The 14,284-nt window shown below is 36.6% G+C and overlaps 2 protein-coding genes across 3 annotated transcripts in view; one reads left to right on the forward strand and one right to left on the reverse strand.

Moving 5' to 3' along the window:
* Window positions 1-451: 451 nt before the first annotated feature.
* On the reverse strand, window positions 452-6,917 carry LOC128247632 (zinc finger protein 62 homolog). 2 transcript variants are annotated; one of them, XM_052967486.1, is made up of 2 exons: window positions 6,313-6,917; window positions 452-3,309 (listed from the first exon to the last, which is right to left on the reverse strand). In XM_052967486.1, exon 2 carries the CDS (start codon window positions 2,895-2,897, stop codon window positions 945-947), a length of 1,953 nt encoding a protein of 650 aa, XP_052823446.1. In that variant the 5' UTR covers window positions 2,898-3,309; window positions 6,313-6,917; the 3' UTR covers window positions 452-944. The 2 variants fall into 2 exon arrangements, with proteins under 2 accessions (XP_052823446.1, XP_052823445.1); XM_052967485.1 differs by lacking the exon at window positions 6,313-6,917 and adding an exon at window positions 5,208-5,724.
* Window positions 5,897-14,284, forward strand: part of LOC106872433 (zinc finger protein 208) — a 43,597-nt gene continuing 35,209 nt past the window's right edge. Inside the window, exons 1-2 of the mRNA XM_052967681.1 lie at window positions 5,897-6,022; window positions 7,329-8,745. Of these exons, the coding sequence (XP_052823641.1) occupies window positions 7,631-8,745 (1,115 nt within the window). The 5' untranslated portion in view covers window positions 5,897-6,022; window positions 7,329-7,630. The remainder of the gene's footprint in view (window positions 6,023-7,328; window positions 8,746-14,284) is intronic.

Consider the following 14,284-nt stretch of genomic DNA (forward strand, 5'->3'; position numbering starts at 1 on the left):
TTCATTTAGACTTAGGATGTTCTTAATGTCTGTAATTATCCATTTAAAGTGCAAGGGCACCTCCCCACACTCCTCAATATTTATGTTTATTAAGTCATCCCAATTGTTAATTGCCTTACATAGTTTGACATGCTATTACGAAACACTGACCAATAGAGGAAGAATCCAAGACAGTAAGCAGAGAATATAGAATGTATGTATATACATTACTGCGTGGGTGGGCATGTGTGTGTGTTTGTGGGGTAAAGAGTTGGAGGGAGGACAGTAGAATGTTAGTCAAGTGAAAAGTGCATGTAGAGTGAGAGAGTCACACATTACACAAACAAAACTTTATAACAACTATACAGTAACATCATTGATCTCTGAAAATACATTTCTCAGCTATTTACCCACAATATCAAATATATTAACAGTATCTTTCCTCTATCCATGAAATATGTTACACAGAATATATATGAATATGCTTTTATTGAAAATATCTCAATCCTGTGTTACATAACCAATGAAGATATAGCTGGAGTAATATAAAATATAGTCACAACCACTCGTTATCACTATGCAATATCTTGCCTCCACAAATACATTTATGGTTATGAGTGATTTCATACATACATACATTGAATTTTAAAAATATAGCACGTCCATATAAAATATGTGTATCCAAGGTAAGACACCACTGCAAGGGTTGGCATAAGAAAATGCATCAGTCTACAAAACATAACTTCAAAAACAGAACCATATGTATAATTATTGTCGTGGATTATTTTTACGTGCATAATATGAATCCATGATTTATTATGGAAAATGGTTTTAAAATATTGTTTGCTGTTGTAAAATGTAATTAATTTTGACAAGGCTAGTCACATCTTTGTATAGATAGATACATGTAAAGCTAAGATACATTTTTGGGCGATTAATTTACCACACATATTACAGTGAAATGGTTACTCTCTATGAATACGTTTGTGTTTAGACAAATTACCATTTTGAGAGAAGGATTTACCACAGATATCACACTGATATGGCTTCTCACCTGTATGAATACGTTTGTGATAAATTAAGACATTAGGGTAAGAGAATGATTTACCACAGACATCACAGTGATATGGCTTCTCTCCTGTATGAATACGCTTGTGAGTAGTTAACTCACTTCTTCCAGAAAATGATTTACCACAGATATCACAGTGATATGGCTTCTCCCCAGTATGTATACGTTTGTGAGAAGTTAAGGCACTACCTGTTGCAAAGGATTTGCCACAAACACCACACTGAAATGGTTTCTCTCCGGTATGAATCCGTTTGTGTTTAATTACGTGATCTATTCGAGAAAAGAATTTGCCACAAACATGACATTGAAATGGTTTCTCTCCTGTATGTATACGTTTGTGTTTAGTTAAGGTGCTATTTTGTGAGAAGCTTTTATCACAGATATCACAGTGATATGGCTTCTGCCCTGTATGAATACGTTTGTGACTCATTAATGCATTACTTACTGAGAAAGTTTTACCACAAATGTCACAGTGAAATGGCTTCTCTCCTGTATGAATACGCTTGTGAGTAGTTAAGGCATTACTTACAGAGAAAGATTTACCACAGACATCACAGTGGTATGGCTTTTCTCCTGTATGAATACGTTTGTGTTTAGTTAACTCACTACTTCCAGTGAATGATTTGCCACAAATGTCACAGTGATACGGCTTCTCTCCTGTATGAATATGTTTGTGAGTAGTTAAGGCACTATTTGCAAGAAATGATTTACCACAAACATCACAGTGAAATGGTCTCTCCCCTGTATGAATACGTTTGTGTTTAACTAAGTGATCCATTCGAGAGAATGATTTGCCACAAAATTGACACTGAAATGGTCTCTCTCCTGTATGTATACGTTTGTGTTTTGTTAAGGTACTATTTTGTGAGAAGTATTTATCACAAATATCACAGTGATAGGGCTTCTTCCCTGTATGAATACGTTTATGACAAATTAAGACATTAGGGTGAGAGAATGATTTACCACAGATATCACAGTGATATGGCTTCTCTCCTGTATGAATACGCTTGTGAGTAGTTAAGGCATTACATACAGAGAATGATTTATCACACACATCACAATGAAATGGTTTCTCTCCTGTATGAACACGTCTGTGTATAGTTAACAAAACATTTCGATAGAATGATTTACCACAGATTTCACAGCGATATGGTTTCTCTCCTGTATGAATACGTTTATGAAAACTTATTTGACTTGCAGTTGAGCAGAATTTACCACAAATATCACAGTGAAATGGTTTCTCCCCAGTATGAACTCGTTTATGAGTAGTTAAACTACAACTTACAGAGAATGATTTACCACAGATATCACAGTGATATGGCTTCTCTCCTGTGTGAATACGTTCATGTTTCATTAACGTACTATTCTGTGAGAATGATTTACCACAGACATCACAGCAATATGGTTTCTCCCCTGTGTGAATACGCTTGTGATTAATCAAAACATTACTATGAGAGAAGGATTTGCCACAGGTATCACAGGGATATGGTTTCTCTCCTGTATGAATACGTTTGTGTCTAGATAGGATACCATTTTGAGAGAATGAGTTTCCACAAACATCACAATGAAATGGTTTCTCTCCTGTATGTATACGCTTGTGTATAGTTACATGACTACTTGTCCTGAATGATTTACCACAAATATCACAGTGAAATGGCTTTTCTCTTGTATGAATACATTTGTGAGACCTTAGCTTATCAATTTGAGAGAATGATTTACCACAAGTATCACAGTGAAATAACTTCTCTCCTGTATGAATTAGTTGGTGTTTAGTCAAAACATTTTTTGCAGAGAATATTTTACCGCATACACCACAATGATATGATGATTTCTGTCTATCTTTTGACATTTCTTCAAGTGACAAAATAGACCAAATCCTTAAAGTTTTCACCGTGTTAAACTTTTCCCTTATCTATCTTTTGCCACCACAGTGTATACTTTGATTTTTCTTCTAGTTACCGTTTATTACTTGCAAGTATTTCCACTGCTCTCAGCTGCAATCTTCACTGAAATCTAAATATCCTCAGAATTCTTAGAAATTCATCCAAGTTTAATTAGAATTCAAACACATCAGACAAGACATAGAGAAATGCTGCTGTTAATCTCAGTTGAGAGCAAGTATTTCACAGTGACCCTGCCATAGATTTATCGTATAAGGTTTATATCTCTTCTGTACATCATTCTCCTTAATCTTTAAAAGATAAATATAGATGATACAGCCAATGTAAAAATGTTCTTTTATGCCAATGTCATCTGTTAATCTGAAATAACAAAGACACAATATAAGATACAAGGGATAGATAAGCATGGAAATTTAACAACATTTCTATATTGATAGACAAATTACATCCTATAAAATTGTAGGAAATCTACATGTTTGTAAACTACAGTTACATCTTCACATTGTGTACCATTATATTAAACAGAGTAGTGAATTTCAATACACTTTAGCTCCAGATCAGCCATGATTGAACAAACTTATGATCAAAAACATTGCATCCATGACTATCCTGTCTTTCCTTCAGTTTCTCTGTTTCCAGGACTACATTAGCCATCATCATCATCATCATCATTGTTATGTCTGGCATGGGTTGAATGGTTTGACGGGAGCTGGCAAGACTGGGAGCTATATCCGGCTTTGTTGTCTGTTTTGATATGGTTTCTACAGATTGAAGCCCTTCACAACATCAACTACTTTACAGTGTGTATCGGGTGCTTTTTATGTGGCACCATTACCAACAAGGTCACCAAGTACATTGCTAGAAGAAAAAAAGGGGGGGGCAAAACCCCCAGCTGAGAGGGTGAAGTAGTATTGAGGTGGTAGGGTTTTGTGGCAGATGAGAGATTAAATGTATAGAGGGCAGAGATAGGTGCCTTGCTATAGATACCTGGATGCTCTAGTTGGAAAATACAGGACAGTGAGTTAGAGAGTAAGATGAGGAGAGCAATAGTGGGAGAGATAATGGTGAAAATGTATCTGGACATGACTTTGAGGAACATCGGGCATGGTGAGAATAGGTGAGGTTAAATAGAGGTTTGAATTGGGCTGGTGAGCAGGATAGTGGTGACTGTAGCAAGTGATGGAAAGAAGTGCAAGAGGCTCGGGCAGGTAATGTGGTAGATAGATAAATAAGATGTTAATGATGGAGAGCAGCACAGGGGAGAGAAGATGCAGAAAGGAGGTGATTGATGGAGACAGTAGGCGGGGATAGATAATGGAAAATGGAAGTGGTCTGGGGTGAGGGACGAGAGGTGACTGAGAAAACCAGAGTATGTCATATGTGCCTAGTCTGCTTTCTGGTGATAGAGAAGTGATGGGTGTTAGGGGATGAAATGTGGGGGGGGGGGAAGGTTGATAGGACAGAGAGGATATGGGTGGGGTGGGGTAAAGCCCTTCCCAGATGAGCGTTACCAAGGTGGTTTTAGGATATCAGTTCTGTTGTAGTGGACAGCTGTAAATTTCTATTTCTCACTCACCCATTGTCATTCGTATTAACTCTACTCTTCGTTACCTTTTCTTAAATACTGAATCGAATAGATTATTATAAGAACTAGTTAAATCAATAAGTTATTCTAGACCATCTCTAAATAGACATCAAGAGTCACTAAAACCCATCATTCTCATTGCAGACATTTCTTTCACATTCCATATCCCGACCATCGATGAATTATAGTTATTACAAAAGATGCACATCAAATCAACTTTAACAATAATAAAAAAAAAAAAGATCAGAATTAAAGGCATTCCTTAGTTTTGACAAGTTAGTTTCAGTAACGAAGGAATGTCATCTTATTTATTGTTATTGTTTAAATTATGTTTAATCAGTGATTTCAGAGCATCATGCGGTATGGAAGAGAACATCTATGCATATCTAGCAGCATGAAAATGTTTTCAATTAGCAAATCTGTAATTTACTTTATATTACATGTAACACTGAAGTATCTTATTTCTTTCAAAAACAACAGGTCAACATTTCAGTTTGAAAGTATTATCCTGTAGGTGAAAGTCAACAAGAAGACGGGGACAGCGAGTGAATATCATTGTTCTAACATTGTATTTGTCACTTGTATTGATTTTATGGTTAAAGAGTTCACGTAATAGTTCTATTTCTCATACATATCATTACAGATTTATTCATGTAAATCTTTGTCAACTTACCGTTACTCGTATGTCAAACAGTAAATCAATGTATCAACCAAACTCCAAAAGAAATTATCTTGTTGTAAGATTGGGAACTTCAAACGTTTTATTCCCTTATATTACACAGAATAAAAGTTAGTATATCTGATCTTCTTCAGACATCAATTCGTATCTAATCACAATGAACCAGCTTCGTGTCTTTACTTGCACTTCCCATAAAATATATATCTGCGTATATCTGGCATTACATTTATCCTTTGTTTAAATGTATATTAAATATATGTATTGCTTTAATGTATATTGTTTATAATAAGGTAATGATTCACAATGCTTAGAAGAGAAACACCGAGAATATTAATTCCGATATCAAAATCATTTAATTACGCTGAAAGAAGAATTATTGTAGATCACGACGGTTCTATGTTGTGCTATTCAGTCATAAATAAAAGACGAATTAAACAGTTTTACTTATCAAGCGGTTATTGCTAAATGTAGACCTAATAGTTTGGTCAGTCAATTGCACTGGATTGATATACAAAGAAAAGGCGATCATAACAGAAGTACATTAAATGCAGATGTTTCTAAATTTGCATAAATGCAGATGTAGAAACAATTATGATTAGAATTTCTATATTGATTTAATATCTCTTGTGGAAAATAAATACTCAAATGTTAAAACAATATTTTAGAGACAGATACGAATCGATGTCTACAGATGGAAATTATCAGACCGTTAGTGGCGTAGAATAAAGTGGAAAAATCCATGGAAAAGTCCAAACTAACAACGAGATAATTTCCTTTGGAGTTTGCTCACTGTTGTCATGTTGAAAAAGGTAAGTTGATAATGGTTTACTTGAATAAATCTGTAATAGTGTGTGTAAATCACAGAATTATTACGCGAACCCTCCAAGCATACAGTAATTCTACCATTGAAGATACATTGGAACAAAGATGTTCGCCCGTCGTCGTCTTGTTGACTTTTACCAATAGGATTATACTTCCCAACTGAAATATTGATATGTTGCAGGTTTGCTAATTAAAAATCGGTAAATATTTTGTAATGGACATAATTTTTTTTTCCATGAGCTCTTTCGAGTGCATTCAACGTATCTGATCTACAAACCTGTTGCAAGCCACTTTTTTCCGGAAAAGACAAACGGAGTTTTGTTTTTCTTTTCGTGCTTTTCAGCTTTTCACGGAAACACCCGAAGTGAAGTGTTTTGATTTTGTCGAGTTATATCGAAGGAATGCCTTACTTCACATACTTTCAACGGTAAATATTTCGTAAAAGACCCGTTCGTTGTTGTTGGCATTCCGTCGCCAACAACGACGTCGAGGGTTCCAGTTGATCCGATCAACGGAACAGCCTGCTCGTGAAATTAACGTGCAAGTGGCTGAGCACTCCACAGACACGTGTACTCTTAACGTAGTTCTCGGGGATATTCAGCGTGACACAGTGTGACAAGGCTGGCCCTTTGAATTACAGGCACAACAGAAACAGGAAGAAAGAGTGAGAGAAAGTTGTGGTGAAAGGGTAGAGCTGGGTTCACCACCATCCCCTGCCGGAGCCTCGTGGAGCTTTAGGTGTTTTCGCTCAATAAACACTCACAACGCCCGGTCTGGGAATCGAAACCGCGAGTCCGCTTCCCTAACCACTGGGCCATTGCGCCTCCACGGACCCGTTCGTACCTCGGAGTGAAATAGTTTTTTTCCACAGTTTTTTTTTTCGAGTGCGTTCAACGTATCTGTCCACCAAACGCGCTGCAAGTCACTTTTTACCGGAAAAGAAAGTGGGGGAGGAGTCAAAAAATCATTTCACAGCGAAATATCGGTGGGTCCTTTATCGCAAATAGCTGTTACGTGGTGGCAGGGCGTGCTAGAAACAGCAGCCAAATCTTTCCTTTTCCTTATCCTTGCCTAATCTATTGACTGTGCATCCATTCTTTGTCCCCTGCACCTACCTGTAGTTTACAAATTCTTTTATTCTTTTACTTGTCTCAGTCATGTGACTGCGGCCAAGCTGGAGCACTGCCTTAAATATGCAGATTTCATACAATGGTATTTGATGTCGTTTGTTTTATCTATAAAGAAATGTAAAATCTTCATATTGATCTCTCCTCTGTTTCTTTATTATTTCAGATTAACAGATAACGTTGACACAACAGGATTTATTTTTATATTGGATACATCTTCAGTATTTGTCATCTCTTGAAGACTAAATGGAAATGGTACACCTGACAGATATAACCCTACTACTATTACTGTGAAATATTTGCTCTGAACTGAGATAAAAAAAAAAACATTTCCCTACTTCATTGTCTGGTGCCTTTGCCTATTAATTAAACTTAAATACATTTTTGAAGGTGTTTGCAGCACCTTTTTTTATATTTGAATGAAAATCACAGCTGATAGTGGATTGGGTTTTTATATTCTTTGTAAAAATGTCAAAAATGTTGAGAGATACATCATATCACTGTGAAATCTGTGGTAAATTTTTCTCTAAAGGTATTTCCTTAACAAGACACATACGTATTCATACAGGAGAGAAACCATTTCATTGTGATATCTGTGGTAAATCATTCTCTGAAAATAGTGTCTTAACTATACACAAACGTATTCATACAGGGGAGAAGCCATATCATTGTGAAATTTGTGATCAGTCATTCTCTCAACGTACCAACTTAAGTAGACACGAACGTTTTCATTCAGGAGAGAAACCATATCACTGTGATATCTGTGGTAAATCATTCTCTCGAAGTAGTGACTTACATAAACACACACGTATTCATACAGGAGAAAAACCTTTCCACTGCAATATGTGTGGTAAATCATTCTCTCAAAATAGTGTCTTAACTACTCACAAACGTATTCATACAGGAGAAAGACCATATCACTGTGACATCTGCAGTAAATCATTCTCTGAAAGTGCTAAGTTAAGTAGACATAAACGTATTCATACAGGAGAGAAACCATATCACTGTGATTTCTGTGGTAAATCATTCTCTGGAAGTAATGATTTAAGGAAACACATATGTATGCATACAGGAGAGAAACCATATCATTGTGATATCTGTGGTAAATCATTCTCTCATAATACTGTTTTAACTAACCACAAGCGAATTCATACAGGAGAGAAGCCATATCACTGTGGTATCTGTGGTAAGTCATTCTCTGGAAATAGTGACTTAACTAAGCACATACGTATGCATACAGGTGAGAAACCATTTCGCTGCGATGTCTGTGGTAAATCATTCTCTGGAAGTAGTGACTTAACTAGACACAAGCGAATTCATATAGGGGAGAAGCCATATTACTGTGATATCTGTAGTAAATCATTCTCTCAAAGGGCTAACCTAACCAAACACATACGTATCCATACTGGAGAGAAACCATTTCACTGTGATATCTGTAGTAAATCATTCTCAGGAAGTGGTGACTTAATCAATCATAATCGTATTCATACAGGGGAGAAACCATATTTATGTGATATCTGTGGTAAATCATTTGCTCAAAAGTGCAACTTAACTTCTCATATATCCATCCATACAAAAGTGTGACTATCTTTGTCAGAATTGATTACTACTCAAAACGACAACAAACATTTCAAGATCATTTTCATTGCTAAGTCATGAATTAACCTTGCGGATTTAACAGTAATCAACGAACCCAGGACAAAATAGATACTCATGGTTTACTTGTTGATATATTCTTTTCCAGCCAGTTACCCTTCCTCAGTTTGCTTCTTTTAATTACCTCTTACACAAGATACATGTAATTTATTTGTAGACATGCTCTTTGTTAAAATACATTATATTTAAAAAATAACTTGTAAACTATAAATGTATTCATGCTGGAAAGAAGAGATAGCAAGGTGAAAACAAGCTGCTATTGCTATATTTTATATTACCACAGCTATATCTACATTGGTGACATGGTGTATTATTGTGATATTTTAAAAAATAAAAGCATACTTGATATATATATTCCATAAACCAGCATGGCTGTGTGGTAAGTAGCTTGCTTACTAACCACATGGTTCCGAGTTCAGTCCCACTGTGTGGTACCTTGGGCAAGTGTCTTCTATAGCCTTGGGCCAACCAAAGCCTCGTGGGTGGATTTGGTAGACAGAAACTGAAAGAAGCCCATCGTATATATATGTATATGTATGTGTCTGCCTGTGTTTGTCTCCCCCCCCCCATCACTTGACAACTGATGTTGGTGTGTTTACATTCCCGTAACTTAGAAGTTTGGCAAAAGAGACCAATAGGATAAGTACTAGGCTTATAAAGAATAAGTCCTGGGGTTGATTTGTTCAACTAAAACCGGTGCTCCAGCATGGCCGCAGTCAAATGACTGAAACAAAAGAATACCATATTACTGGGACAGACGGAAGGCACTCTTGATTAATGTATGGGTAATTAGCTCTGAAATGTATTCTCAGAGATCAATAATAATACCGCTGTACAGTTGTTATGTTATCAATAAATAAATATAAAGTTGTGTATATATAAAAATATAATCTTACACTTGATTGTTCTTTGTGGTAAGAGAAATATCTTGCCTGTAATCCATATTTTTCTATTAAATGTATTTGAAAGAAATAAAATGTATTTTTTTAACTCATTTATTTGATTTTAATTATTTTACTTTTTCTTTTAAAAATAATCTTTAACATTCACATATTACTGATATTTTCATCCTGTAGTGAAGAATCTAGTGTCTCTTAACCATCATATATTAAATTAAGTTACTAACTTCACAGCAGGAGAAAGATGGGGAATATGTGCAAGTATCTGTACATATATACATGCAATTCTATATTTTAACTTGAATTTTATGGAAATCTATGTATGAATTTGTACTTTAACATATATGATGTAATACGCATATGGTTGCACAAAAGAGAGAAAAAGGGAGAGTGAGTGAAGGGATGTATTGTCATGTTTACGTACATACATCCATACTTTAATTCACCAAGAAGTAATAAATTACAGAACTCAATGTACAATTTTAGATTGTCCTTTAATATATTATAAATGAAAGATCTATCATTCCAGTCCTGCAAATTACACATTTTGGATCATTGGATTAAAAATCTGAGCCTGTTTTGCCTTAAAATATCTGGTGTTTGAATATATTTTGCCATATATGAAAAAAAAAATAAAGGAAAATTGCTTATCTTTATTCATTTTAAAATACCTCATCAACAACTTGTGCAAAAGTGGCTATTTCAAGCCTACCTATGTCATTTGATTTTTGGCTGTCTTAGAATACTTCAGATATCAACTTCAGAGAAGCGAGTACACTCCTGTAAGTTTTCTTCTTCTTTTCTTAAACAACTGCAATGTTGTTTAAGTAAATGTTTGATAACATTGTATATAGATAAGAAATGTTTACTCAGAGTTCAGTAATATCACTGTATAGTTGATATTAAAATTAAACAAAACGTGAAAGTAGATTTCATACAATATACTCTTACTTTACAAACTGATAAGAAACTCTTAGAGCTGAATAGCAAGTCTTCAGAGAAGAAAACCCCTCATGTGTTTTGGCCCTTAAATTTTACACTCTAAGTGGAGGCGCAATGGCCCAGTGGTTAGGGCAGCGGACTCGCGGTCATAAGATTGCGGTTTCGATTCCCAGACTGGGCGTTGTGAGTGTTTATTGAGCGAAAACACCTAAAAAAGCTCCACGAGGCTCCGACAGGGGATGGTGGCGAACCCAGCTGTATTCTTTCACCACAACTTTCTTCCTGTTTCTGTTGTGCCTGTAATTCAAAGGGTTAGCCTTGTCACACTGTGTCATACTGAATATCCCCTAGAACTACGTTAAGGGTACATGTGTCTGTGGAGTGCTCAGCCACTTGCACGTTAATTTCACGAGCAGGCTGTTCCGTTGATTGGATCAACTGGAACCCTCGACGTCATAAGCGAAGGAGTGCCAACCAAGTTTACACTCTAAGGAGACTGGGCAACATCCAAGTCATGACCCCTTGAGGCTCTTCTGCTGACACTTTTTATCTATGTATTTAAAGCACTTGGAGATTTCATCTAGCTGCAACTCCGCTCAGTTGACTCAGCTTTCAATCTTATATAAGAAGAGATAATGTTGGTTGTCATGGTAGAGGTGAAACGACAGCACTATCACAATGTGTCACTCAGAGTTACTTCCCTTAGTGTTAAGATATAGAACTACTGCCTCCAAATGGCATGGAGGTTGTTCTTGTTTCTCCTCAGCTAGATCCGGCTGGAACACCTCTTTGCTTTAGGGCTTTGGTCCTATTCTTCCCAAATACTAAGACTTGTTTCATTAGATCAAAAGCAGATTTGCCCACAAAACCTCTGTGGTGAGAACTTTGACCCAAGATTTGGCTGGCTGTTGGTCAGACTGGCATATTTTTCAGTCTTGAACACATGTGCTTCTTCTATTCAACTTTTAAACTGCACAAAGTTCAATCAAAATCAGTTGCTTTGATGAAATGGAATGGAATATGATATCCTGCCTCAAGCTATTCTTCCTGATCATTTCTGGTTGTTTTGTTGGTCCTGGGAGGTCTACTGAGCACTCCCAGAAGACTCCATTCCTGTGCCCTGTATGGCATAGCTGTTTCTGGCTACAATTTACTGCTTCCTGCAATGTAAAATGATGGAGCATGTGTTCAGCAGCTCAATAAGATCCAACAGGATGAAGGACTACTTTTTGTTCGAAAGATTTGGTTTCGGCATGGTTTGTAAGACTATTTATTCCCTTCCAATTGAGAGATTGTACTGAGTGACATTTTCAGGACATCTACATTTGGAAAATGATCACATGAGTAGCAAGAGTAAGAAGACACTGTAACTGGGTATGAGAATAACAGAGATAGATGTGGTTTTACGAAAGATGTGAAAATGCTGAAGTTTGATAGAAGAGACAGAAATAAGTTCATTGTTGTAAAGAATGTATATGGCTACAGAACATTTTAGAAGGATGGTTTTGAAGAACTGGAAATGATGGGGGATCTAGAAGGAGAAGTCAAGATGGTGGTGAAGTGTCAGAGAGCATTTTGTATTAAGTGAAGAGAAGAGAGGTTCAAGAAATACAGGTGGATAAACATTGGAAATATGTCAGGGAAGAAATAGAAATGGTTGGAGATGGAGGTAAAGATGTAGTGTGGTATGAGCAAGAGTGATAAATAGATCGACAACAAATGTGAGGTGAATGAGGGGTGGCTGTCAATAGAAGTGGTTCAAAGGAGGTATTCATTGGCTCTGCAGAAAGGATAATGTCATTGCCCAATGTTCGAAGATCATGCTTCACCACCTTGTCCTATGTTTTCCTGGATCTACCTCTACCACAGGTTCCCTCCACAATTACAGGTTGGCACTTCTTTACACAACTGTTCTCGTCCATACGTATCACATGACCATACCAGCTTAGTCATCTCTCTTGCACAGCACTCCAGTAACCTTGTTCCCTCTTTGTTTTGGGGACCAATTCCCTGGCCCCCATGTACACCATGGAAGATACCAGGCTGCTGTCCGACATGCCCATTGAAATCTCCTACCATGAAGATGAGATCTTTGTCACTTGTCTTTTAGGTAGCCTGCAGGATATCATAAAAGTAGTCCTACTGTTAATTTGGTAGGCCCGCTTTTGGGGCATAGACAGAGATAATTATATATATATATATATATATAATATATATACACACACACACGAGTGGGGGTGCAGAAAAGTTCCCGGCTTTGGGTAAAAGAAAATACAGGAGGATCAGTTAATTATGATTTTATTCAACATATTCCCAGCTCAGATTCACACACTTATTGCACCAGTCCTTCAGTTTACTAAGCACTGTGAAAAACTCAGGTCAGGCCTACAACCAGGCCTTTCACAATACCCTTAAAGCCAGGAACTTTTAAGCACCCCCTTGTGTCTGTGTATACACACACACACACAAATATATATTATGTCTATACATATATATGCTACTTATATACATCTTTACATATACATACATATATAATTATTTATATACATATATATGGACAAAACTAGATTAAAATATCACCAATATATGAACATTATAGACTATTATTAAAAGAAAAAAACTTGAAGAAATAAAATTTAACTAAATTTCTTTCATATATTTTTAAAAGAGTGTAGTAACGCCGTGCGCATGCGTAGTCTCACGCATGCGTGGAATTCAACATCCAAGCTTTCCCACTTCATTCTGTCTCTTTCTTGCTGGCCAGCGATTGAGCATGGACGTGTCTAGCTGTCTTCTCTCCATCTTTCGAACTCACGCCAGACAGCTCACATCAACATACCGATGTCTCAGCAACCATGTTCTCACACACAGAAGACGTCTCAACAACCAAGAGTAAAGCTGTATATATTCCACCATGAATAAATATTGTTGAGTTGATAGTTTGGAGTTCTGCGTTCCGTTCATTCTAATTTAATATAGGAAATGGTGTATAACCAATTTCCTACAAGAGTAATAATATAAGGAGGATTGGCAAGATGATTCTCTGTCTTACCATAGAGAAGCACAATTAACTGCAGGATTATATATATATATATATATATATATATATATATATATATATATATACACACACATATATATACTACCAGGTAATAGGTATTTATAAATCCAGGCAGATATCTTGTAAACACTTGGTTGCTATGCAAACTTGGCTGTGTCAAACTACTGGAGACATGATAAATCCAAATAGAGTTAATATCCTTGGCAACACTTCCAGTGCGATAAGTAAATCCAAAGTTCACTTAAAAGAATTTTTAAAAATTCCAAAATATATTACAAGACAAATACAAGAATAAAGAACACGAAAAAGTGCCACACCCTAACATGCGTGAAAAAGTGCCACACCCTAACAGTTGAGGGAACCCGTGGAAGAGGTAGGCCCAGGAAGACCTGGGCTGAGGTGGTGAGGCAAGACCTTCGTACATTGGGCCTCACCGAGGCGATGACTACGGACCGAGACCTTTGGAAATGGGCTGTGCGTGAGAAGACCCGGCAAGCCAAGTAAGATCGTTGCCAGTGCCCCTGGACTGGTTCTTGTGCGGGTGGCACATGAGATGCACCATTT

Source organism: Octopus bimaculoides, chromosome 4 (assembly GCF_001194135.2).
Source record: "Octopus bimaculoides isolate UCB-OBI-ISO-001 chromosome 4, ASM119413v2, whole genome shotgun sequence".
Classification (NCBI taxonomy): Eukaryota; Metazoa; Mollusca; class Cephalopoda; order Octopoda; family Octopodidae; genus Octopus; species Octopus bimaculoides.

What these genes read in the sequence shown, in the direction of transcription:
- LOC128247632 (XM_052967486.1), bottom strand. Translation starts at nt 2,897, where the DNA reads ATGTCAAAAGATAGACAGAAATCATCATATCATTGTGGTGTATGCGGT.